Here is a 25,322-nt window from a genome sequence, read left to right on the forward strand (position 1 = left end):
CCAACAGCACTGTAATATTGGATTGGACAGAGGTCAATGATCAAGTTGTCTCTGATCTAATCTTATCTGATGTTGGTGTTGTTGGGCGGCATCATGCAGCTAGCTGATGAGATGAGAGGAGCCGTGTGCTCAGACATTGAGGACAGACACGACTAAAGAGAGACAAAACAGCCCAGAGAGCAAACAGAGAGCAAGCCAACAGTTGGCACTCCCGCAAACCTCTCCCCGTGCGATCCCTCACCACCTCTGCCCAGACCGCCCCCAATATCAATATTATCCCTCTAAGCGCCACAGCTCACCCCCTCAGCCACACACACACACACACACCCCTAACCCCGCCCTCTACCTGGCCTCCCCCCAGCCACTCCACCTGTCCCATCCATCCATCATCCATCGATCGGACACAACCACCGCCAGCCAGACCATCTTCTGTTCCCGTACCGTACGTCAACAACGCTCCATCAAGGGCCCGCCGCGAAACAACCCGCTCCTTGATGCGCCATACTCCCGCGAACCACCCCTCAACTCCCAATCCAACCTCCCGGAACCACCCGCCAACCTAACAACGAAATGGCTAATTCTACTACTACTTCTTCTCCTTCGGCCGCATGTACCTCTCTCTTCCTCCTCTCTTCCTCCTACTATTCGTCATAATTGCTCCTACTCCTACTCCTACTCCTACTCCTCCTCCTCCTCCTCCTCATCCTCATCCTCATACTCCTCCTACCGTTGTACTGCGACGACGCTGACGAAAGATAGTGTCCGATGAGATCAAGTTAAAGGTGGGAGAATATTACCGCCGTGTGTATCTAGGGGGAGGGAGGACAAGTGTCGTCACTGCTGCTGGGGCTTGGGCTGACGAAAGTAGTTTGTCCCGGTTATTGATGAGATCTTGAGGGCGTCGGATTTGGCGACAGTGTCGGTCAAGCAGGCCCGGAATGCGCTGCAGGCAAGGCTGGGATACGATATAACCCCGCAGAAGGTGAGTAACTGATTGCAGAATATCTACTATCTGCTACTACATATATGCCACGGATAAGGAATATAACATATACATCTATGCATATTGTTATTGGTTTCTTTCTTTCTTCCTTCTATCTCTATTGCGCGCGCGCCGCGATTCTTCCACCCTCCTCGATTTCTTATTATGTCTCTTTATCCTCTGCACAGACGCTGCCCCCTTACCTCATGCCCGTGATGAACAAGGGACTGACCCCCCCATCAGAAAGCCATTGACATCGCAATCGCCAAACGCTTCGACGCCGTCCTCGCCGAACAAAACGCCGTCCTCGCCGAACAAGAAGCCGGCAGCCGCACCCCCTCCTCCTCTTCCGACGCAGCCCCGACTCCCACCTCCTCATCCGACGCGATCGCGCACAGCGTCAAAGCCGAAGACGACGCCCCCGTCCGCCCGCCCAAGCCCAAGAAGCTCAAAACCTCTGTCGACGAGGACGCCCGGCTCGCCGCGGAGCTCCACGCGCAATGGAACAGCGGGCGCCCCAGCCGCGCGACCAAGAAGGGCGCGGCGGGCGGCACGGCCGCTGCAAAGAAGAGGGGCAAGAAGAGTGAGGAGCTGGTGCACTCGGATGGGGAAGAAGAGGGCGGCGATGCCGCGGGAAAGACAAAGAAGAGGAAGAGGAAGGTCAACCCAAACAGCCCGTTCAATATGCCCATGGTGCTGTCGGAGCCTCTGGCGGGCTTTTTGGGGGAGTCGCAGGTAAGGGACTTTATGCGCGCGCTGGCGGTTGATCCTGTGGTTGGGGGTGCTGATGTGTGTGTTGTCTGTGTAGTTGTCGCGCCCCGAGACGGTTAAGAGGATATGGCAGTACGTGAGGGAGCGCGGATTACAAGACCCCGACGACCGCCGCTACATCCTATGTGACGACTCGATGAAGCCCATATTCGGCGACAAGATCCACATGTTGTACGTTTCCCCCTCTCGCCCTTTCGCTCCTTGTACCACTCTTTCTCTGCTTTTGAATTGTCTAGCTGACTTGGCACCTGCGTTGCGCGTAGCACGATGAACAAAGTTCTATCGCAATACATGTCCAAGCCCGGCGAAAAGTTCTAACCCCCCGCCCCGCTCCGCCCTGTTAATTTGATCCCCGTGTTTTTTTTTATTTTCGACTTTTTTCTTTTTTCTTTTTTTTTATTATCTGTGTGTTATTAGGGCGCTCCAATGCTTTTTCCTTTGTTTCCCTTTTTTTTTTTTCCTCATTACTCTATTTCCGGTCGTGGCCTTCGGTAGGAAGAAGAAGGCAGGGATTGAAGGGGACAATTTCAAATTTGTGGACTACTTGTAGTTTTGTTTTTCGTTGCTACATTTGGTGTTGGTGTTGGTGTTGGTGCCCTGGGGTATCTCGGGGTGGTGGATGGGTGGTGGTGGAGGAGGAGGAGGAGGAGGAGGAGGTAAATTGTGTCTAGTGCGTTTAAATTTGTGTGTGCCGGTGTGTCGGTCGGTACGATGGTTGAGCAGATCAGTCTCTGTAGTACGTGTGTGTCTCTCTCTCTGTGTGTGTGTGATTGTGCGTTAGTCGAAATGGAATGGAATGGAGTGAAACTTGGAACCTGGGGCTTGGACTTGGAATATGTGGAGCGGAGTTGATGTTTTGGTGGTCGGGTTGGTTACGGTCATTCATGGAGGTGCGTGCGGTGAGGCGGATATGTGCACGAGTGATAGTATGTGATCACTAGCGTTTGGTACTTAGCACTGCCGTGTCTTGGCAAATAATTCTAATGTCACAGCTGCTGCTTCATCTTGTTCCAGGCTAACCTCTCAACTAACTGGAGCCTCGTACGGTCTGGACTGCTTGGAAGGAGGAGGGCCTTTGTGTTCAGCGCTACTTTCTGGGTTCGTATATTTCCCCAGCATTCTATAAAAACTGAATACATAACATGCATGAACCTCAAAGCCCAACCTGCGGGATGGAAGTAAAACATAAGCAACAAGGAATGGGAACAACCTCATCTGATACGATAAGAAGAGCTGGATGGAAATATAAGTAAGAAAATAGTATGACAGTCAAGATAACTACGCGGATATAGATTCGAATTGCCGAAGACTGTGCTCTTTCAACAACATGCAAGTCTACAACAGTACCCCGCCCCTCCGCTATGTTTCGGCCCTCGTCATAAGTCTGCCGCTATCCTCTTCTTGGTCGATTCTATAAACTTTTTACTCTGCGTGGTGGCCTGTTCTGTACCCAAAGAACTATCGGCGCCCTTCTCGAGCAGTAACTTTACCACTATCTCGTCCCCGGCGATGGCTGCTGCTTGGAGGGCGGTTCCTCTTAACCCACCTTGCGCATTGATATTTGCTCCTTTATCGATTAGGGCTTTTACTACCATCTCGTGCCCGTAGGCGGCCGCGGCCTGTAGGGCACTGCCGAATGTGCCCCCTTCGGCATTGACATCGGCGCCTTTCTCCAGGAGTTTCTTTACCATCGTCTCATTCCCGTTAATTGCTGCTGCTTGAAGGGCGCTACCACCGAATCCACCCGTGATATTTACATCGGCGCCTTTCTCTAAGAGCATGTCTACCAGGGACTCGTTTCTGCTGAAGACTGCCGCTTGCAGTGGGGCGCCAAACTCTCCGCCTGAGGAATTGATCTCGGCTCCCCGCTCAAGGAGGGTCTTTACTATCGTCTCGTTCCCACTAAATGCTGCTGCTTGAAGGGCGCTTCTATAACGACCACCTTGGGCGTTGACATCGGCGCCTCTCTCGAGGAGAAAATCTACCAATGTCTCGTTTCCGCCCCAGGCCGCTGCTTGTAGAGCATTCCCATAATCTCCACCCTGGAAATTAACCTTGGCGCCTTTCTCAAGGAGGATATTCGCCACCGTCTTGTTTCCATTATAGGCCGCTGCTTGCAGGGCATTGCCATACTCTCCGCTTCGAGTATTGACCTCCGCGCCCTTCTCTAGAAGTGTCTTCAAAATCATTTCATGCCCGACGAATGCTGCTGCCTGCAGAGCGTTGCCTCTTAGTCCACCCTGAGCATTTATGTTTGCACCTTTCTTGAGGAGGATATTGACTAATGCATTATTACCGCTGTAAGACGCGGCTTGGAGAGCGCTCCCAAAGTTTCCACCGTGAGCATTGACCTCGGCGCCTCTGTCTAGTAGAAGCATTACCACCCCCTCTTTTCCACTCAAGCTTGCTGCTTGGAGAGCGTTACCCCTCAATCCACCCTGGACGTTGATCTCGGCACCTCTATCGAGGAGAGTTCTCACCACTATATCGCTCCCGTGGTTGGCCGCAGCCTGTAAGGCATTGCCGTAATGCCCACCCTGGGCATTAACCTCGGCACCTCTTTCCAGGAGGATGTTGACAATAGTTTCATCCCCGTTGTAGGCTGCTGCTTGGAGAGCATTGCCATAGAAACCGCCTTGGGCGTTGACCTCAGCGCCTTTCTCTATGAGGGTCTTTACCACCATCTCGTCTCCATCAAAAGCTGCTGCCTGAAGAGAGTTGCCATAGTACCCGCCCTGGATGTTGACCTCTGCGCCTTTCTCAAGTAGGGCCTTCACCGCGCCCATGTTCCCGTTGTAGGATGCTGCTTGTAGCGCGGTTTCATGGAATCCACCTCGGGCATCGGGCTCGGCGCCTCTTTCCAGCAGAAGCTTTACTACTGCCTCATCATCGATTTCGCAAGCACAATACAATGGCTGTATCTCGTTGGGGTTTTGTGAATTTGCGGAGAGACCCATACCCAAGAGCATCTCAATGGAATCCAAAGAGCCACTAAGTGCAGCTTGATGCATTAAAGATGTATATTCCTCCATGGAAACGTTCATTTTATTAAACTTCTCATAGACTTTGAGGAGTCCTAACCACAAACAGAGTGTAAACCCATCGATTCTATCACGGCCGGCTAGGTCATGTAAAAGGCCTAGTTTAAGTCTAGTGCTTTTGGCGGTGCGTATTTTATAGACAAACGCAATAATTGACTGGGTCGAGAGGAAGCGTTTGAAACTATGAACGAGAAATTCAGGCCACTCGACAACCTTACGAATGTGGTAGTCCCAATAGTGAACTGCGTATTGGAGAAGTTTATCTTCCCGAAACCAGTTCGGATGAGGAGATATGGCATTTTTCCAAGTAAATGGCCTGAAGAGTTGTTGGAACTCATCGAGGAGTAAGTATTGAAGACAAGCTTGAGCTAGCTCAGCATGTGCGTTATGCCCGAGAACTCTGTAGCTTTGCAGGGCTTCGCTACGTACTTCTTCAATACAAGCTGTGGGTAAAGTAAGATATTGAATAGTGTGGTGAACTGGCCTTACGACGCCGCCTTCGATTGTAATAAGATTGGCACAGGATTCAAGGATGGTATACCCACCATAACGATACGGTACCGTCTGAGTTTTGCTTTTTATTGATTCCTCAATGGTAATCACATGGACTAACTCGAGGCTTAAGGGCCTTGCTGCAAAAAGTACCCACGTCAAAGCTCGCTTTGCCAGCTTACTTAGGGCTGGAATCTCCGCCTCGATCTTCTTGAAACAACAATCATAGGTTGGACCCATATCGGAAGGGAGTGAACACAAGGCACTTTCGATGTCTTTGAGTGACGGCTGACTGTATAGGTACATCAACTGGAAATTGACCCATAGAAACCTATTAAATGTTAGAGATTGATTTCAGATATTATTTATGAGAGCTAACTAATCTTCCACATGATCTAGATACCAAGGAAGCCTTGATTCTTTCCTTAATCTTCTGATCGATCACACCGTGGACGTAGCCTTCACTTCGGCGGTCTACCTCCGAAGCAACGAAATCCGCAATATCAAGATCAGGCCTTATTCTTTCGATGTTAATTTTAACTACTGGACAAATGAGTGCCTGAAATGATTCTTCAATAGACTTCTCCCTCGTGCTGGTGACAAAAACCTTGATATTAAGACCTAGATTCAGGCAAAGGCTTTTAATAAGTGGGATGAATGGATCTTGATCTTGATCTTGGAATTCGTCGAGAGCATCTATAACAATAATAACTTTGTCGAAAGTTTTGGAGACCTCGACAAGTTGAGCCTGAAGCTTTGCATTACTTGGTAATCCATCTTCCGAAGAATATCGACCATGAAATTTCTTTAATGGAGCAGGCAAAATCTTCTTCCGTTGAATAAGTTGCTTAATAAGTGTCGCAAGAATCGTTTTGGAACTTTGTCCGGCACTGTTTTGGTGTTTGTAGTAAAAAAATGCCAGACCGATGCGGTCGTCTAGAGAATATTTGACGGAAAGCTTCTCTACAACCAGTGACCTAATATTCTTATTAGTAAGAAGTCGCATAGAACGGCCAGTAAGAGTGTAGAGCTAACGCTAGAACAGATTTCCCTATACCATCTACTTTTATTATTAGTCATTCTGAACACGACATTCCGTTGAGGGAGGTACTAACGATTCCCGAAGCACCACAAAATACAAGATCCTTGGTTTTCAAGCCAATTTTTGAAAGAATCTGATTCAACAAGCCAATCCCCAGTGTTTCCGTGCCTCTTTGAATATAATATATCGTGGTCATTTTCAAATTCCAGCTTCGATAACCAGTGCTGCAACTTCTCTTTCTTCTTCTCTAAAAACACATCTTAGAAAATAGTTTCTTTAGAGCTTTGGGTAACAACCTTCATTCTTTTGGGCTTCCAGTGTTTTCCTCAGATGTAACCTCTCAGGATCAATAATGCAGTCTGCTGGAGTAACAATCTCGAGATTTTCCAGGAATCGATGATTTATACAATCAAATATTGCCTCGAATGGTTCCCATTTGGTCCTAAGAAACACTCTGAACGATGTACAGCCTTGAAAAGATTAGCTGAAAAGGAGTACATCGTAGATAAATTATTGTTTACTGTATGGATTTCCATCATTGTCTGTAAAGACACCCCGAACACCCCTACAAAATTCAAGTAGGTCACCGTAAACGTGAGACAAGATCTTTTCATGGAGTTAGCTAAAATTACATTTTATATTATTTTTGTAATACTAGCCTTTTGAACTTCTGGAGAATCGGTAACCTCTAAGATGTGTTTAGATAAATAATCTAAATGTCCACCTAAAATTTTGAGCATATTGGTAACTTTTATAAAAACGGCCGTGAACCTCAACCCGAGCTGTAAATGTAATTCAGTTGGGGAAAGAAGCCTAAAACGACATTTAAGGTGAAAGAGATAAAAGTTATGTACGTACATCGATGGCCAGGCTTATCCCTCCCATAATAAGCGATTTTATCTGAGGTTCCTGGCGAAGAATCAAAGACGACAAATGTTCGAGGTACCCACATAAAGAAGTCATAAACCCTTCGATCTTTTCCGTACAACAGACACTAGCCTGCTGGTGGGCTTCATCGCATGCTCGGACTTGACGCATGAGTAAATCCATTGACATGTTGTTTGCATCATTGAATGCTCGATGCTCTTTCGTAGAAAGTTGTTCAATATAATAATCTAAGGCTAGCTGGAAAGTAGGGTTCGGGACGACTCTAAGAGGTACCCTATATATATAATATTAGTTTGGGAATCTAATGGACTAGATCTAATAATTTTCACAGGAAGTATATACATTCTTGTGATTTTGGAACAGGTCGATAATGATTTCCGTTGGGAACTTGTATCTGATGATAAATAGTAGACTGTGGTATATGGGATTAGTATATGACTTTCATCGCGATATATATATGAAACCAAGTTATAAATACCTTTCTTTTGGTGATGTCCGGAGTCGAGGTCTTTGGATGGCCGCTCGCACGGGAAGATAATGAAGATGTTGTCCTACTTATACGTGCCCCTTTTTTCCAAAAATTTTCTCTGAGATTCAATTTGAACTAAGATTGATATGTAGCTATCGAGAGAGAGAAGGGTCATTACTTATCGAAGGTTAGGCCGCGGCCGGAAGAGATCATGTGCGCAGCGCAGGGTCGGGCAATATGATGTGCGTAGAATTCCAGTAGTATGAAGATGCACACATCGGAAATCCGGCCTCATCGGAATAATTAAACGGAAAGGTAAAGTACCGGCGTTTGAATTGACCACTTGACCACTTGCATGAACTGCCTACGAAGATCTCCCAGTGGCCATGCATGGGTATGGATAGCTAATTAATGATAACAGATTCTATGGCCTTTGGCTATCATATGCTAAAAAGGGGCAGTATCGATACGTATTTTGAGTCATATATATACGTCATGTGTAGATGATGAGTTCAATGGTCGATATCCGATGGGTCACGTTGTGATCGACAGTACCTACATGTGAGAAACGGCAACCCCGGTACCAACATAAGGATATGCAGCCAAGAACACAGCTAAACCCGGATATGGAATGTTGGACGTCTTCTGATTATCCTTTTTTCTGCCAGGATGTAGAGTACTCATGCGCTAGAAGCATGATAGTAGAGAGTAGAGCACCGTATCGTTAGTAACAAGTACATGTACCTATCTGTATAGTTAACAGAAAGAGAAGGAAAAAAGCTTAGATTATTCTGGATATCTATTTATAATATGCTCTATATAGTAGATTTTACGGCCTTTAGAATAGTGGCTTTCTGTCTTTGATATTTTGAACTTCAGTTAAGCTCATGGACAGATTGAGAAAAGAAAGGCAGAGAGGACTTCAAGTATATAGCACTAAAGGATTATCCATCCTATCACTGGCATTGAGAGAGCAACAAAATCACATCGAATCAAAATAACCCTATATATACTCGCGCGTTAATTAAAAGGTCGGAAGTCTTTGCAACCAAATCCCCACACAAAATTCCGACCTTTTAATTAACGCGCGAGTATACATTGAAGGAAATAGTTCACAGTTGAATACCATGTAAAGCATCGAGCATCAAGGAACCCGGGAGTGCGTAAATGGTGTTAGAACACGAAAGATCCTTGGACGAAAAGCTCACGGTTTTGGGACAATACCAATCTCAAGGTCCTAGAGAAAGGGGTTTAATAATCATTAATAAGCTTTGAACAGCCCATACAGCCCTGCGAGGCCTCGAGGAGGAGTATACATCTCCTCGAAAACTCCAAGGGAATCTAGATAACCGAGCGAATGCCGCATGCTTGCAAGGAAAACAGGAAATCAAAGTAAGCTTTCGCCCAAGGCACAGCGTACTAAGCTACACCCTGAGCGGATAGTCTCCTTTCTGGCGAGATCGCTCTCACCCAATAGGGGATTGACCTCAACCTGTAAACTGTTAGTTGTATTCCACTCCTTGAGGTTATGCAATCCCGGGATTCCTACCAAATCCATTGCAACAAGACAACCAGTCTCATGGATACTTTCGCAGATAAAATCGCCTTCTCTCAGTGTCAGGCCACCACGGACGGGTGTCCCTGTACTCGGGGCGCTATATGAAATGAGCATTTTGATTCAGATATAGGGTTTGTGAGGTCTAAATAAACTCACAAGACAGGATCCAAAGCATCAACATCGAAACTCAGGTGTATCGGCATTCCTTCCTGCCCTGGACCACAGTTCAGATAATCCAGTGCCATGTCCATAACCTTACCAATACCGTACTTATCAACATCATGCATACTGAATGCACGAATACCATTCTCATGCAGGATGACTTTCTCGCCCGGATCAACATCCCTCAAACCAATGTATACGAGTCTTGAAATATTGATCATATGATGCTTCTTTATCCATCCAAAGACGTCAGGGTTTTCCCTCGGAGGTTTTGCAAGGCCTGAAATAAACGCAACAGGCATTCCGTGGATATTTCCTGACCCCGAAGTCTCGGGCGTATTGATATCAGTGTGAGCATCAACCCAGACTACAGCAATTTCCCTTCCGTCATGGCGCTCACGAATAGCCTTTGCGGTGCCTGCAATAGATCCAACAGCGATGGAATGGTCCCCTCCAAGGGTGAGTACGAGGCGGCCCTTCGAAGCATGTTCATAAACCTGGGCAGAAATGGCACGTGTCACATTGGATACCGTGAGGGAATTGAGCATAGGTACACGGGCATTGGAGATCGTGAGAGGAGGGTCTGAAGCAGGAAAATGCCCCGCAAAGTCATGGACTTGGTTATCGTGGTGTACAACAAACTCGAGGTCATTGCGCAATGAATCGAGGAGGCCAGATTTGATGAGAGCTAGAGGTGCTGCTTCAACACCAGGTTTGGGCTTCAAACGTTAGTACTCTGGGACATCAATAAGACTCAAAGAGAAGGTTTAAAGCTAAAAAATTACCTGACCGCCAGAGAAGCCTACAGCAACGACCCCGAGTTGATTTTCCGAAGGAAGGAATCTAGAATGCGTAGTGCTTGGGGCTGCCATTACTTAAAATATGATAATTACCTAAGCTCTCTGAAATGGGGTAAGAGATGGATTTCGAGGTTAATTAGACGTTGAAGGTGGGTTGGAATGTTTTTTTAAGTGTAGGGTGAATTAAGCTAGCGTGACGGAAACATAGAATTGGCCAGTGATGGTGTATATTTCGGGATGGATGGAGACGGCGCGCGGAGACTTGCGGAGGCCTCAATTGCAACCCAACCTTCTGAGGGAAGAAATTCAAGTTGCCCATTAATCGCCTGTTTCTTAAGCTTAAGCTTTCATATCCAATTCTCTTATCAGAGTTAAGATTGAGGGTGCTAATGACGTCTAATATAAGGGATCAACATAGCTCAGGTGCAGGCTCGAGTCTATGTAATTCTGGATTTACCGTCACTAACCGGGTAACCCTATCGGAAGAAATATAATAATCGTCACGCGTATTCAGAAACTTCAGATAGTTTGCTTCATCTAAATCGCTCTCTCTTCTCCAAAACCTTGGCGCATTATTCTCGTGATGTAATAAGTTGCGAAATAGTAGATTCCGAATTCCTGGGAAGCACATACGCATAATCCCTGTCGCCAAGCGCCCCTGGCGAAAGCAACCGCGGCTATCCCTTCGTCTGTTCCCAAACGGCGTCGTGATAAACCCAAATCTAACGACGATTGTTTAAAGCGCTACTCGATTGAGGATTTTTACGTGACGAGTGGAGACAATTCTGCACCGCTGACAGCCGCTTCCAGCTAGTCTGTGGATTTTGTGTGGTGAGCCACAGATTGCCACAAGTCCTGAAAACAGACGAAAGGATGGACATGGCAGCAATGGTGAGGCTCCTTCGACTCTTAGTTCTCTACTCCCGTTAAAGGGGCTACATGTGCGTTAACCCAACGGTTTGAGGTCAGGTCTAGGGAATTTCAGTATCTACTATCGACGCGTTCGTGCGTCTCCCTGTTCAACCTTCATTGAATATCACTCGATCCATTTGAAAGCACGAGAGTCCATTCAAGCAGAAGAATGTCAGGGCCAGATGGAAATTAATATGCTCTAACTTGGTTAATCCCAGTACCCCTTCTACCTAGTAAACGCTAAATAGTATACAGCAGTGTCAGCGCTCACGCTGACGGAATTAAAGGCCTTTTCCGTCCATCTCGCCGTTCTTCTTTTGAGCTTTATAAAATGATTATACACCATTGTCAAAACCCAGGCCTCAACCCTCTGGTTAATACGGGCATTTTCTGGCCAAGGGCCACCAACGAGAATGCTTTCGCATCGCGCATACTTAGGGTCGTACGGGACCGTTCCATTGAGGTTGAATTTGGCAAGATACTCTGTACCTTTGAGCATGAGGTCGTCCTGAAGTCCATAAAGGTCGCTGCCTTGATTGAGCACAGTCTGACTAGCGATTGCAAGGTTACCAATACCTCCCCATGCATGGCCTATAGTTTAAATGTCAGTAATAATCCGCCTCTACTGAAGATCGATGTAGCATGACCTACCTTGATCACGACCACTCTCCGAGTTCTGTCCAGTGCTGGGGTTGACTGTGCCAACAAGTCCACCACATACACCGTTCTGGTACTCGTTTAGGGCATAATTATACATCACCACATCCTCAAGATATACAGCAATACCGAGTAACGCCAAAATGCTCGCCATTCCATAATTAGCCTGCCCGGGCGCCGTCACCGCTGGTGCAAGGGCGCGATAAACCATACCAGAGAAGCCTGATGTCCCCTGCCATTTCATCCCCGTTTCAACCCAGCCATACTCATGACGGAGGATCTCGGCCGCGTTCACCATCCTCATACCGCCCTCCGCAACGCCCAGATTTGCATCCAAGCCATCATATATCTTGAGGGTGGTACCCCAAAGATTAAGGATCTCGGCAGACTTATTCGCATGTCGCTCGTCACGGGTAATGTACCACATAAGGGCATTATGGTACGCAGCAGTCGCATCCCGCTCAAACCCGCTGTTTGTGGTTCCTTGCGTGATGCTATTTCGGGACACGTTTTGTCGGGGCGTGGTCATGACATAGTTATAGCTCGCGGAGGTCAGATTGGAGAAGATTGTGAAGTAGGATTTCCATGGCTCGGTGTTGGAAACTACCTTCTCACGCATGCGCTCGAGGTCGTCATGGGAGTGGAGGATCCCCGGGTGCTGGAAATCGTAGTTGTTGGTCTTTGTGAATTTCACAGCGGCGGCTCCGGAGGCGGTGATTGGGATGAGAGGTCCGATTTGTGCTGTTGAAAGACCGGCAAGGGCCGCCGCTAAGATTACCGATAGCGCTGAGATCTGTGAAGTGTTAGCTGATTGTACCTATGCAAGACATTCGCCGCACTAATCTAGACTTGCCTTCATCCTCAAAATCACTTCTGCTCGGCCAACAACTTGGAAGAATTCGTCGGTTGGTTTATTAAATCTCTTTGGACTTTAATGCTTTTATATCTAACATCTCTCAATAGCGAATTGAGGTCAACTTCGTAAAAAAAAAAAAAAAAAAAAAACATCTACCGCTTTACTCTTGTCTTGCCCTACAGGGATACAACTACGCGGTCAATATTAAGCCCGGGGAAACACCGGTAGATCCTCCGCATTTCATATTCGTCGATCATTGTGGGGGAGAGCAACAAATCTAGGCTGTTCGGTGTCGATCATCCCGAAGACGTTGACTTCCAGGGGTAGGAAAATCTTGTTTACACAAAATACAAGGATACGGTACTGCAGTACGGCTATTGAAGCTGGTCCTAACGAGAATGACAGAATATCCATTCAGAGCTGAGGCCTCGAAAGCTCTCTATATATCCACATGAGCTAGAGTCAAGCTTTTGATAAAATATAACTAACTATTCAAAAAAAAAAAAATTATAATTATGAGACGATTGGTGTAATGAATAGGAGGGGGGGGAACATTTCGGGTTTTCCACGGGTCAAAAAGGAATCTAAAGGTTATACCAGTGATTAGTCTCACCATAAATACCAACCGCGATTTGGGATAGAAAAAGCTTGAAGCTGCATCGAAAGGTGAACCTGGTTATGCTGTTTGTCTTACATAAGCAACCCGAGTGATATAACGTGAATCCAGGTATATCACACTCACAATTTAGCGGCAATCGTATCTGGAACATATATGAATTGCAAATTAGTATTGGTACCTAAGCTAGGGGTTGAAATTCACATGTGGTTATGTGCTGAGCTCTGCTAAGATATCCCCGGTCGAAGCGCCGGGAGTGATACCTGCCCAGCGCGGCGCAGCCGGGATTATCTGCGGCCTTATTCAAAGATCCAGAACAACTTTTTTGGCCGTATTAATTTAACAGAAAACGGCAAATTCTCTTAGAGTTAGAGAGCATACAGGGCGTCTTCGTATCTCTCGGGCCCCTCCGGGTTGTCCAATCCGGTAATATAAACATCCAGAAACTGCAGATAATGGCAAAATAGACAAGCCTTTCATGCAGAGCTACACATCGTGCAATTATTGATCAATTTTTCGCACACGATGAAGGCTTCTTTTCTTGTATTGCTCTTTGTCTCTCTCGTGAGCTTTGTGCTCGTGAAGGCCGACGGCCTGGAAATCGTACCAGGCGCAACCTGGACCGTCCCCAACACTGGAAATCACCTTCAAGCGCACGGCGGCGGGATCTTAAAGGTCGACGACACGTTCTATATCGTTGGCGAGAACAAGACCGCAAAACCCGGTGACAACCTCTTCCAAACAGTGGCCTGCTACAAATCCAAAGACCTTGTGCAGTGGGAATTCGTAAATGATATTCTGAAAGCAACAACAGAGGGCAATTCGGACCTATCTCCAGAGGGTATAATTGAGCGACCAAAGATCATCTACAATGAAAAGACAAACAAGTATGTGATGTGGATGCATGTGGATAAGCCGGGGTACGGGTACGCGAGAGCGGGTGTAGCATGGTCAGATTCAGTATGTGGAGATTACACATATGTGGCTAGCTATAGACCACTGGACAAATATGTGTCGAGAGATCTGACAGCGTGGGTGGATGACGACGGGACGGGTTATCTATTTGGAGAGGTGAGTAAATATAATCCATATCCAGAGGAAATTGGTGATGTTGATTAGATTTAGGATCGCCCTACGGGGCTGGTTATCTTCAAGTTGTCGGATGACTTTTTGACAATTGATTCGGAGGTTTATAACTTCAACGAACACATTGAAAGTCCGGCAATTCTGAAGGATGATAATGGCGTATACTATGTTCTGGGATCACAATTGACGGGTATGCGTTTTGAGTTCGACAAAAAGAGTATCGGAGATAACTAACAGAACCGCAATCAAAGGTTGGGCTGCAAATGATAATTATTATTCTACTGCAGAGAATATAGCTGGTCCTTGGTCAAGTATGTGCCACTCTCCAGTACCCTTTGTTGAAGTAGTAGTTGACTAACCTTTTATCCAGATTTGACTCTTTTTACACCAGCCGGTAAGTTTCGGCTAGTGACTATTCACGATAGCGATCATGACTGACATATCCACAGGCTCCAAGACCTATCAGTCACAAAGCTCCTACGTACAACGTGTCGGAAAGACATTTGTGTATATGGGGGACCGCTGGTCACCTGGAAACCGCGCTGGCCTAGGCGCCTCCACCTACATCTGGCTTCCACTCGAACTCAATACCGAAACCAGGACCCTTAACCTCACCTGGTACGACTCCTGGTCCATCGACCCACGCACAGGCGACCTATCATTCCCAAGTCACAAGGTTTATGAAGCCGAGACAGCAGAACTCGAGAACGGCGCGACTGCAGTTCAAGCAGATGGCTTCTACCAGAAAGGCAGCGGCGTCGTGGATCTTGGCGGCCCAGAGAATGGAAAGTTGACAATCGAGGGCATCACCAAGAGCGTAAAGAAGGGTCTTACTAGTATCCTGATCAGGTATAAGAACGACCAGAACGTAACTGCATATGGGAAGTTGAAGGTCGGAAACCAGAAGCCAGTACGGGTGGCTTTCAACCCAACGCATCCCCAGGATCCGTGGAATTCGCCGACGGTGAATATTTCAGTCATTCATGGGTTCAAGTTCCCGGACCGTGTGCAGAGCTTGACGTTTGAGGGGTTGGAGAGTGTTAATGTGAATAACACGGCGGACGTAGACTCTTTTCTTATTAATGTGTGGTAAGGCTGCGGCTGGGCGTCTTTAAGAGTGCTTGGTCATAAATTATACATTCAAATGGGGGGGGCGGTAAAGCTTCGGACACACATGCAGTTTGATCATCAAGATGTGAATTGAGGACCATGCAATATATGGCTGTGGTATATTAGCCTCATTGTGTGCGGGAGTCTTTGTGAGTAATCTCAGAAGAAACAAAAAAATATAGGTGGAATTGATTGATCACTTCCGATAAAAAGCTGGTCCATTCCTCCATCTGATTGTTAAACGCTTGTATGTAGGAGACTGGATAGAGATGATGAAGCCGTGGATCATTATTGGAGCGAAGACGACAGTAATTGTCTCTCTAGGATGACGCTAGCTTGGACTGCATGTACGTATGCTCAATTCTTTGTTAATAAACAGCTGTAACGCCCCGAGAGCGACCATACATGTAAATGTAGTTTGGATGGCTTACGCGCCCCCGATGTTAGGGTTAGGGGATCAAATTGCTCCGCAAATCTTGTTGGCTCATGGATTATGACTCGCACCAGGTTTAGGGGTAATCTCACCAACAATAAAGTATGCACAGTACAAGACGCTGTCATTCGCCACACATGTGTCGGTTCCATTCATGCAAGATTAGCTGGAATCTCTTGTTTATCTGCTTTATATCATCATAGTCGATGATTAGAGAACGTATATTCTCTTCATCATCTCAACTTATTCGTTCAAAATTGTTCTTCTTAATTGCCACTGGAGAGGCGCGCACACTACACGAAGTTTGTAGCTTAGTAGCGTCCTTGCAACTCTAAACAGAGCTAGTGCCATTCTCTAATATTCTGTGTGATCTCTCCCGTCTATATGGATTGTGATTCGGTGGAGCCGCCCCCATCTATAAATATGCGTAGTATGCTGCCGCTCCATCTTTCTCTCCATCACCAAATCAATCCCTCCTCAAGAGCATCAAAGTAGCCCACAATGCCATCCGCATCTTCCCAGATACTCAACCTCCTGAATCCTGACAGATGCCTCTGGATTGCCATTGGTGCGCTTCCAAGTTTCCCACTCTTATCATCTTCCAGCATCTTACTAAACCAACCCAGGCATTTTAGCTTCCTGTGTAGCCTACAAAACACAATGCCAATTCCAGGCTCTCAAAGCCCGCACTCGCGCTGCAACTAAGGACGCTCCACAGGATGAGGCGGCATATGTGCCGAGCGGCAACAATTTCATCACTCTGAAAGCCATCATGTACTCACCAGAAGCCAGGCAAAGATTAAGCCGCAGCCTGGAAGCAGCTGTCAGCATCGAGGTATTGACAGCGTTGTCGCGAAGCAACAATCCAGTAATCAGAGACCTGTGAGCCGACACCTTAATCCATCCATCATAAAATTCGATCAATTGAGCTTCAGCTAACAATGGTGGGGAACAAATAGGGTGGCAGTCATTGTCCGTCAGAAAGTCGCCAGCCGTTCCTATATGTTCTATCTCGCCCGGTGCATCGAATCCAGGCGCGGATTTGACAGAATAACGTCCCTGATGGACTTGCGATTTATGATTGTCCCCCACGCCCCTCCCATAGATCCTAGTTGTGGGGTCGCCCGCTTCGACCGGTACTGGTCGCCTCTCGTCCTCGAGTCCCTCCGCGACGCCTACGTTCTGGAGGCCGTAGTCAAGTCCCTCGTGAACACCCTCCTAAGCACCCTCTACGAGGGCCAAGAAGACCCCATCGCAGTCAGACATACGCTCTTCCTCCTCTCCGTGCTGATGCAGTACTACAAGTACGCAACCGAGATCGCCATCTACCACAGTCTCATCGAATGGATGCGACTTCTTCGGCGCAGGCGCGCCGTCGAGGAGGGCCTTCTCCTGTGGCTGACTCCGTGCAGGGGTGTTTTTGCGCCGCGTGGTAGGCTTGCGGAGTGTATGCAGGACCGCATGGGGTTTAATGCCCTGCTTATAGGGGATTTTATGAGCCGTGGGCCTGGGTCGCATGATGCGAGCCTGACGAGGTGCATCGCGATGATTTTGCGGATGCCGGGGGGGAGGGAGTTGATGGTGGAGGCGGCGTTGTATAGGAGCTATGAGTGGTCCCGTGATATCTCCGAGTTGGACTCTGAGAATGAAGAGGATGAGGGGTATGAGGAGAATGAGGAAGATGAGGAGGATGAGGAGGAGTATGAGGAGTATGAAGATGAGGGGTAGTAGAGGTAATCCACCCATAAACCAAGATTAGAGGGTGGCTGAGGATTCTCGAGTATTTCGTCCCTTACTAACAGTACCAGCAGGGAACAACCACTGTAATATTCGGTGGTCCTTACGATATCTAACCCTGTCAGCGGCAAGAGTAAAACGAGGTGTAGGTTCTTTACATCAGTCGTGTGAGGCGAGTGATATTGTATGATTAAGCTGTAATAATGCAATAAATCTTCTCTTTATGAAATTTAGGGTAGATAGATTGAGTTCTGGTGTTTTGTCACTTGCCTTGAGTGAGAACAATATCGCTAGAGCCCGCGGGGAGTGTTGTCCATATGTGACATTGTTAGCCCGTACCAAACTCAAGATTAAAGCCAGCTGCAGTAGAGACACATTTTCACCACCAACCCCCAGAACCTAATCCTCATCCATGCATCCGTCAGCGGCTCCAACTCAAATACCGAATAGAGTCTTTTAGCTGCAAGAGTTGGACAGAAAGTCGAGCACTTCGACAAAAAGTCTTGCACATCTTATTGGTTGAACGGCTACAAGTCTCTTCCTAAAACAGCTAGACTTTCTGTCCAACCTGCTCGACTTTCTGTCCAACTCGCGCAGCTAAAAAGACTCTAACCAAGCAACATCTGCATAGCAGTATCAATCGCAAGGAACAGGGCTGTACAAACCTTGCGTGGGGTCTTGGCTCACAGCCACTCACTCGGCCCCCAATTCCCGGGCGAGACTGGCCACCTTCACGAGACGGGGGCCTGGATTTGTTTTTCTTTGCCTCGAACAGAGTTGTGGGGGACAACAGGAACAACACCACTAGCAGGAGAAGAGCGTGAGCACTACATGGATTGGTACTTTCGAAATCTGGGTAGTGTCGTCCTCGATCGGCTGAGGTAATAGTATGCAAGTATATGATCTGCACATGGTTCCTCTTATTGCGAGTCGAGTCTGGCTAAGGCTGCATTTAGCGGTAGGGCTAGGGCTGGCTGGGATAATCTTGTCCAACCCGACATTCAGCACAATCTAGTTGAGACATTTTTTTTCCCAAGTGAGGACAAACCCGGCGGTCAATGATCACAATCACGTTTTCACCGTTCCAAAAGATATTGCTAGAAACGCCCACATGATATTTTTTTCAGACTATAAACAAAAACACAAAATAAAAGACCCAACACCTCAAAAAACAGAAACCAAAAAGAAAAAAAAAAGCCATCAACCCATTACCAACCCTTCTACAACATACTGTTCACATTCCCCTCATTCTTAAACCTCGCCCACGCCGTCTCCACCTCCGCAAACGCATCATACCCAAACAAAAACTTCTGAAACTCCGGATCCCTCCACTTGTTCGGGAACCCGGGCTTCAACTCATCCCTCAACAGCTCCTCGTCCCTCGCCACCTGCACGGGCCCATCGGGAAGATGGAACACATCCCTCTGATGCGTGCTCTCCAGCACGATCCTGGTGGTCCTCTTCTTCCTCAGACTCTCGTACGCGGCCAACAACCCCTTCAGCTGCGCGCGGTCCTCGAGCCTCTCCAACAGCCCACCCAGCACCGCGCCATCCTCCACGGCCATCGCCGCGCCCTGCGCGAGATACGGCAGCGTGGCGTGGCAAGCGTCACCAAGAAGCACAAACTTCCCCTCAGGGTGCAACCACGTCTCCATCTCGCGCGAGTTCTGCAGCCGCCATTTGCTCACCTCGTGGACCATGTTGAGCAGCTTCCCCAGCCGCGGGTCCCACGTCTTGAAGAAGTCGCGCACCTCCTCGGGGCCAGTAGTCACGACATTGACGTCGGCGGGCATGTTGTCCGGGCAGAGGAGCACAATGTTGTACAGCCCGCCGCCCTTGAGGAGGTAGCAGGCGGCGTGCGCGTCGGGGCCCAGCCAGAAGTTGATGGCGGGGTCCTCGGTGAGCTCGCGGAGATCGGGGTCCTTGCGCATCTCGTCGGCCTTGACGATGATGCGGTAGGCCAGGTCGCCCGTGAGGTGGGGCGGGTCGGCGCGCCCCATCATTTCTTCGCGGCAGCGCGACTTGAGGCCGTCGGCGCCGACGATCAGGTCTGCGGCGATGGTGGCGCCGGTCTTGAGCGTGACGGAGGGCGCGGAGAAGTCGATTGTGGTGACGCAGGAGTTGAGTTGGACTGTCACAGGCATCCGCATTAGCCACTACTTCACCAATACTGCACCTTAGAATTGAAAGGGGAAACTCACTCTTCACCCCCAAATCGCGCGCCGCCTGCACCATGGTGTTGTGGAAGTCCGCCCTGTGCACGTGCCAGTAGGGCCCGTTATACACCTCCTGCGTGTACGGCACCAAGTTCTGCGTCGACAGGATCTTGCCGTCCTTGTAGCCGCGCAGCATCAGCGCCTTGGGGATCACGGCGTGGTTCTCCATCTTCTCCTTCAGGCCCCACTTCATCAGGATCCTGGACGAGTTTGGCGGGATCTGGATGCCTGCGCCGACCTATCCATGATTCGAGATGTGTTAGTATTGTGGGTTAGGGTTATGTGTGTTTTGGGGGGGGGGGGGGGGGGGGGAAGTTACCTCGCCGAGGGCAACGGCTTGCTCTAGGATGGTGACGTTGTGGCCGCCGCGGCGGAGGGCGATTGCGGCGGCGAGACCACCGAGGCCGGCGCCGACGATGATGACGTTGAGCTGGACTTTTGCGGGCATTGTTGCGGGTGTTGAGTAGTATCTGTGGGGTATAATAGTACTAGAGGTAGTAACTGTTGCTGCTGCTGCTGCCTGGTAGTGGAGATGGCTTCTGGCAAAGAGGGGAACAGAAACACTGGAGGATCTCTTGCAGTGGAGGATGAGTCTGGTGGAGAAGCGGAGTGATGGTGAGAGCATGGTCGGTCGAGGGGGGAGGGCGGGAGGGCAATATATATCTATCGAAGAGCACTGGTGCTGGTCCTCAATGGCGGGGCTTGGAATACAAGCCTGTAGACAGCCAGACTGTTGGAGACATCATCCATCGCCACTGCACACTAATCCATCCATCATCATCCATCTGCATGTCCTGCATACATCCACATCCATTCAGAGAGTGTAATGCAGCGATGCACCCCCGGAAACCCCGGCACCAGCCATCGGCAGAGTAAACAGCGAGCGAGTGGGAGGTGGGGGAGAGAGAGAGAGAGAGAGAGATGTGTGTGCGGTTAAACATTTACCCGCGGCTGAGCCATTACCCTTGAGGCTGAGAGGGGTGGGGGGGTGAGGCTCCTTCTCCCCGCAGTCAGTGCGCCACTGAAGAACAACCCCGGATTCGGCAGGGGTGCCTTCCCCGGCGCTGGAGATGCAAGCGAGCGAATAGGCTGCATGGCCCGTGATCACGGAACAGAGGGCATGCACCGGGTGAAGGGCTCGGTAGCTGCTTCGGTAGAATTGGGGTCGAGGGAGTCTTTTACACGCTTCTCGAAACACTGGTAGGGAGTATAGCATGGAGGTACTCTAGAGGCTCTTCTCCGGACTGCCACCCCTGCACGGCATTCCTTCCGTGCTGGAGAGCTACATACAGCTACTGTTACAGACACTACCACGCTACATGCTAATAAAACCCAGCTACCAAACCCCGCCTCGAAACGAGTTTCCCATCTGTCGATGAATATTTTTTTTTTTTTGTTCACCTCTCTCTTTATCCCCCATCATCACCAGCGCAACACCAAGAGACGGCACATCGTCCATGCACCCACCACGCACGACTTGTTCAGTGATCTGAATTTGATTCTACATTCTGGCGCTTCGCTTGTTCCGTTCGTTGTTCCGGCCGGCGTAAGTGATTATCCTATAGTATTGCCCTGCCATCTCGCCGTCTAGAGACATTCTGACAGGTAGATAGAAGGCCCTTACAGTCGTTCACAGGGTGAGGACAAACACCGGGTGTAGACGAACAGGGGTTTTTGGACAAATAGGAAACGACGGGAAAGATCGCTTTGGTAGCTTGCCATATTAAGAACCCTGGTTCGTCTTCACCCAGTGTTCGTGAACGGCTGTGGATGGGTAGATACATACTTTACATACCTACAGAGTAGGCACAGGTACGCGACCGATGACGTCGCCAGGGGTCTTCTTTACCCAGCTTACCTACCACCGCAGATCTGAGTGTTACTACTAGCACCGTCACGCCCGTCACGGCGGCACGCACTTTACGCGCACGGGAAAAGACTGTTCCGCCGCCTCCACCCCGGTCGCGCTGGTTGTCGGTCTTCAAGGCAGGGCCCTGCTTATCGATAAGAAGGCGTTGGCGGCAAGTTCCGGGTGGTGGCGAGGATCGTCGGGGTCTTGGAGGCGGTCGCGGGTTAAGAAGAAAGGTTACTGCAGACTTGTGTTTGATGGGTTGACGTACTGACTACGGGTTGGGTTGGAGCTCCTCCGAGGTGTTTGTCTTTGTTTGGTTTCTAGGGACTTGCAGCTTATGCGATCGTGCAGTTAACGAATTGCAATAATCCCGAGAGCTCATACAATCATTAGCAACAACAATCACCGAAAGCTCACGCAACGAGGAATCACTGGAAGCTCCTACAATTAATGACTTGACAGTGACCGAAATGAGCATGGACGTGAAGCGAAAGCGAAATGGTATTAATACTATTCTAGCTACCCAGGAACCACAGCTCAATGGCCTATGTCATACCGCTGAGCCCGCTAAAGACCACAGCTATCCCCCAAGATCTCCCAGCTCTCAAGCCCTCCCCCACCACCACTACCAAACCCTCCCCCCCGGCGCACACAGCTCAAACCTCCAAAACTCCTCCACAACCCCCTGCACATCCACCCCCTTCCCCTCCACGCTCACAACCCCCTCCAAGTCCACCCCCCACACCCTCCCACCCCCAACATCATACAACACGTTCGCCCCCCGCAAATCGCCCTGCCTCAGCCCCCTCGCCTTCAGCACCTCCACCACCGCCACCAAGCCACCCCACAGCACCCCGTCCCGCTGCAGCGCCCGCTTATCCCCCACCCGCCACTCGCCCGCCCACAGCGCGCTCCCCCCGTCCCACAGCAGCTCCGCGAGACTCGGGTGCGGGAGATACTGCATCAGGAGCAGCGGCACGGCCTGTGTGCCCGCTGTGCCGTGGGCCATGAGCGTGGGGAAGAGGGCGTGGTCGGTGAGGAGGTGCAGCATGGAGAGCTCGTGGGCGTGGGCGGCGGTAGCGGCGGCGGTGGTTGTGGGGCGCAGTTTTGCGATGAGGAGGGTTGGGGGGTGGGGGGGTGGGAGGGAGGCGAGGAGGATCAGGCTCGAGCTTTGGGAGGCGAGGAGGCGGTGGACCGTTAGTGTTGTGGGGGTGGTTGTTGTGGTTGAGGTTGAGGGGGTGTGGAGCGTGATGGTAACGGGGAGGGTGGAGAGGGGGGCGAGGGTGGTGAAGTCTGTTGGTGGTGGTGGGGGTGAGACTTCGCCGGCGGCAAGGAGGAGGGAGACGGCCTTCTGGAGGGCGGGGAGGCGGGCGGCGCAGAAGATGCTGGTCGGGGGCGGGAGGGTGAGTGCCATTTGCGGTGATTGTGATGTTGAGACGAGGTGCGGTGTGGTGCGATGCTGACAATTCCGGTGGAGGTGTGGATGGATGCCCGGGCTGCTTTGAGACGCAGGGTAAAGTCGCTCCATCCAGCCCGCAACACCCGACATGGCCGCATTGGGACGGGACCTGTGCTGGGGGGGAAGTGTGACTTTGGGGGTTGTGTTTTGTGTTTGCGTCTGTGTGCTTGGTGGCGGCGTGTACGTGGGCGTGTACGTGGGCGTGTACGTGGGCAGTGGGTAGATGGATAGACCATAGATGGCGCATATACATGTAAACAGCAGTCCTACACATATCCTCTATGCAGTGTGTGAACATGGAGTAGCAGGTCCTTGCAGAGCTTAATACTGCATCCAGAACAAAGGATACGGGTGAGGTTTTGGCTCGCTTTACTTGCACACACGGCCATCATCTCCCCTCAGTCCACCCTCAGTCCATCCTCCTCCCCGAGTCCCCCAACCAGCCCCCCCTCCCCCAACCAGCCCCCCTCCAACCCACCGCTCTGCACGCCTTGGATCCACTCACGATGCTCCCTGCCCCTCCCGACTACCGCGCCCGGCAGTGATCGGCACGAGTGATCGCCCGTGACTGCGCAAAAAAGAAAATAATAGCGCACGGTGCATGTTACACCCACGGCCCCTCCTCCCTCCCTCCCTCCCTCCCTCCCTCCCTCGCTCTCCACTCATCGCACCAACCCAGCTTGAGCAACTTGAACTGACTCTCCACCCACCACCACGCGCAGAGCAGCAGACCAGACCGATGGCGATCCACTACATCTGCAACAGCTGCCACAAGCGCATCTTCCCCGTCAGCGCGCGCTTCCACTGCCTCGTCTGCACCGACCACGACACCTGCCAGGCCTGCCACCTCTCCGCCCGCTTCACCGCGCCGCACGAAGGCGCCCACCCCTTCCACGTGATCTACGACCCGACAACCTCCCCGCCGCCCACCGCCGCACTCACAACGCTCGCCATCGCGCCCCCGCAGCCGCCCCCCCTCCCCCCGCGCCAGCTCTCGTCAACCTCCTCGTCCCACCACACCCCGCACTCGCCGGCGACCTCCTCCCCGCACTCCCCGCACCCCTGGGGACCCCTCACAACGCCCCAGCACACCCCCACCACGCACCTGCTCCGCCTCGCCGACGCAGCATTCACGCACTTCTCCACCCCCGCCCCCACACGCACACTGACCCCCGAGCAGCTCGCAACGTTCTACACGGCCATGGGGCGCTCCGGCTCCACAAACTTCCCCTCCCTCTTCCACACGCTCATGGCACACTACGGGGCCACGCTCGACCCCAGCGACACGCAGATCGCGTTCGTCTTCCAGGAGTACGCGTACCCGTTTCTGACCGCGACACGGGCGGGGTCCAGTGTCGTGAACGGCATGCCGCTGCTGCTGCTCGAGGGGTTCCGGCGCATGCTGCTGGACGAGATCCTGGAGGCGCCCGAGAACGCGTGGGTGGGGTTCAACACGCTGCTGGCTGCCGTGGGGGCGGCGGTGGGGGTGGGTAGTGGGCCGATTCCGCGCGGGTGCTTCCCGGAGAGGGAGGATGCGGGGGCGAGGGCGAGGGGGGATCGGATTAGTGGGGTGCTGGTGGAGCGGTCAAGGGTCATGTTTGAGCGGCTGGAGAGGGAGCGGGAGGAGCGGGAGGGGGAGAGGGAGAGGGAGGCGGGGGAGACGCCGGCGGTGAAGGAGTTGAAGAGGAGGCAGGCGGAGGTGGAGGCCGAGGCGGCGGCGCAGGCGAGGGCCGCGATTGAGCAGCGCGGGCAGGAGGCGTGTGTGGGCGGGTGGAGGACGGATAGTTGGGGGAATGAGTATTACCATGAGGGGCTCATCTAGATGGGCGTTCTTTTGTTTTTCTTTTTTCTTTTTCTTTTCTTTTATGTGGTACTGGGCTGTAGGTGGGGGTGTTTTTCCGTTGGGTGGTAATTTAATTATTTCGGCGTGCATCATGTAGTAGGCTTGTAGCTAGGCATCTTTTATTTATTTATTTAGTTGTTTATTTATTAGTTATTTATTTCAGTGGTATGAATGCGCTTTTCATGACTCGATACTCGCAAGTGCTATAAACCCGAACTCGCCGTGATCATTACCCCCCAAGCCTCTCTATCGATCCAGCCCCCCCCAACAGTGGACAAAGCCCCCCTGGTCCGCTCCCACCCATATAGCCCGCGCGAGTGAGCACCAATGATGCACGCCG

General features: G+C 50.5%; 10 protein-coding genes across 10 annotated transcripts; 4 read left to right on the forward strand and 6 right to left on the reverse strand.

Moving 5' to 3' along the window:
• Positions 1–570: 570 nt before the first annotated feature.
• On the forward strand, positions 571–2,071 carry H6S33_008783 (uncharacterized protein; the record flags this gene model as incomplete). The annotated part of the gene is made up of 6 exons (XM_044840243.1): positions 571–610; positions 760–782; positions 869–982; positions 1,226–1,717; positions 1,791–1,924; positions 2,017–2,071. 6 exons carry the CDS (start codon positions 571–573, stop codon positions 2,069–2,071), a joined length of 858 nt encoding a protein of 285 aa, XP_044687639.1.
• A 1,058-nt stretch (positions 2,072–3,129) lies between these two features.
• On the reverse strand, positions 3,130–4,797 carry H6S33_008784 (uncharacterized protein; the record flags this gene model as incomplete). The annotated part of the gene is made up of 1 exon (XM_044840244.1): positions 3,130–4,797. The coding sequence occupies one exon, from the start codon at positions 4,795–4,797 to the stop codon at positions 3,130–3,132; it is 1,668 nt and encodes a 555-aa protein (XP_044687640.1).
• A 712-nt stretch (positions 4,798–5,509) lies between these two features.
• H6S33_008785 (uncharacterized protein) lies at positions 5,510–7,213 on the reverse strand (the record flags this gene model as incomplete). The annotated part of the gene is made up of 8 exons (XM_044840245.1): positions 5,510–5,617; positions 5,690–6,263; positions 6,322–6,346; positions 6,402–6,575; positions 6,625–6,798; positions 6,850–6,934; positions 6,988–7,110; positions 7,187–7,213. The coding sequence occupies 8 exons, from the start codon at positions 7,211–7,213 to the stop codon at positions 5,510–5,512; spliced, it is 1,290 nt and encodes a 429-aa protein (XP_044687641.1).
• Positions 7,214–9,072: 1,859 nt separating this feature from the next.
• Positions 9,073–10,277, reverse strand: H6S33_008786 (uncharacterized protein; the record flags this gene model as incomplete). Its single annotated transcript, XM_044840246.1, has 4 exons — positions 9,073–9,177; positions 9,235–9,340; positions 9,400–10,124; positions 10,191–10,277. 4 exons carry the CDS (start codon positions 10,275–10,277, stop codon positions 9,073–9,075), a joined length of 1,023 nt encoding a protein of 340 aa, XP_044687642.1.
• A 1,066-nt stretch (positions 10,278–11,343) lies between these two features.
• Positions 11,344–12,887, reverse strand: H6S33_008787 (uncharacterized protein; the record flags this gene model as incomplete). The annotated part of the gene is made up of 4 exons (XM_044840247.1): positions 11,344–11,708; positions 11,769–12,567; positions 12,628–12,703; positions 12,811–12,887. The coding sequence occupies 4 exons, from the start codon at positions 12,885–12,887 to the stop codon at positions 11,344–11,346; spliced, it is 1,317 nt and encodes a 438-aa protein (XP_044687643.1).
• Positions 12,888–13,771: 884 nt separating this feature from the next.
• Positions 13,772–15,425, forward strand: H6S33_008788 (uncharacterized protein; the record flags this gene model as incomplete). Its single annotated transcript, XM_044840248.1, has 5 exons — positions 13,772–14,317; positions 14,372–14,522; positions 14,584–14,643; positions 14,703–14,726; positions 14,782–15,425. The coding sequence occupies 5 exons, from the start codon at positions 13,772–13,774 to the stop codon at positions 15,423–15,425; spliced, it is 1,425 nt and encodes a 474-aa protein (XP_044687644.1).
• A 951-nt stretch (positions 15,426–16,376) lies between these two features.
• Positions 16,377–17,603, forward strand: H6S33_008789 (uncharacterized protein; the record flags this gene model as incomplete). The annotated part of the gene is made up of 3 exons (XM_044840249.1): positions 16,377–16,443; positions 16,502–16,757; positions 16,835–17,603. 3 exons carry the CDS (start codon positions 16,377–16,379, stop codon positions 17,601–17,603), a joined length of 1,092 nt encoding a protein of 363 aa, XP_044687645.1.
• Positions 17,604–18,832: 1,229 nt separating this feature from the next.
• Positions 18,833–20,276, reverse strand: H6S33_008790 (uncharacterized protein; the record flags this gene model as incomplete). The annotated part of the gene is made up of 3 exons (XM_044840251.1): positions 18,833–19,743; positions 19,814–20,066; positions 20,148–20,276. 3 exons carry the CDS (start codon positions 20,274–20,276, stop codon positions 18,833–18,835), a joined length of 1,293 nt encoding a protein of 430 aa, XP_044687646.1.
• A 2,029-nt stretch (positions 20,277–22,305) lies between these two features.
• H6S33_008791 (uncharacterized protein) lies at positions 22,306–23,229 on the reverse strand (the record flags this gene model as incomplete). Its single annotated transcript, XM_044840252.1, has 1 exon — positions 22,306–23,229. The coding sequence occupies one exon, from the start codon at positions 23,227–23,229 to the stop codon at positions 22,306–22,308; it is 924 nt and encodes a 307-aa protein (XP_044687647.1).
• A 649-nt stretch (positions 23,230–23,878) lies between these two features.
• H6S33_008792 (uncharacterized protein) lies at positions 23,879–24,961 on the forward strand (the record flags this gene model as incomplete). Its single annotated transcript, XM_044840253.1, has 1 exon — positions 23,879–24,961. The coding sequence occupies one exon, from the start codon at positions 23,879–23,881 to the stop codon at positions 24,959–24,961; it is 1,083 nt and encodes a 360-aa protein (XP_044687648.1).
• Positions 24,962–25,322: the final 361 nt, after the last annotated feature.

Source organism: Morchella sextelata, assembly GCF_020137385.1.
Source record: "Morchella sextelata strain SCLS chromosome Unknown scls_28, whole genome shotgun sequence".
NCBI lineage: Eukaryota > Fungi > Ascomycota > Pezizomycetes > Pezizales > Morchellaceae > Morchella > Morchella sextelata.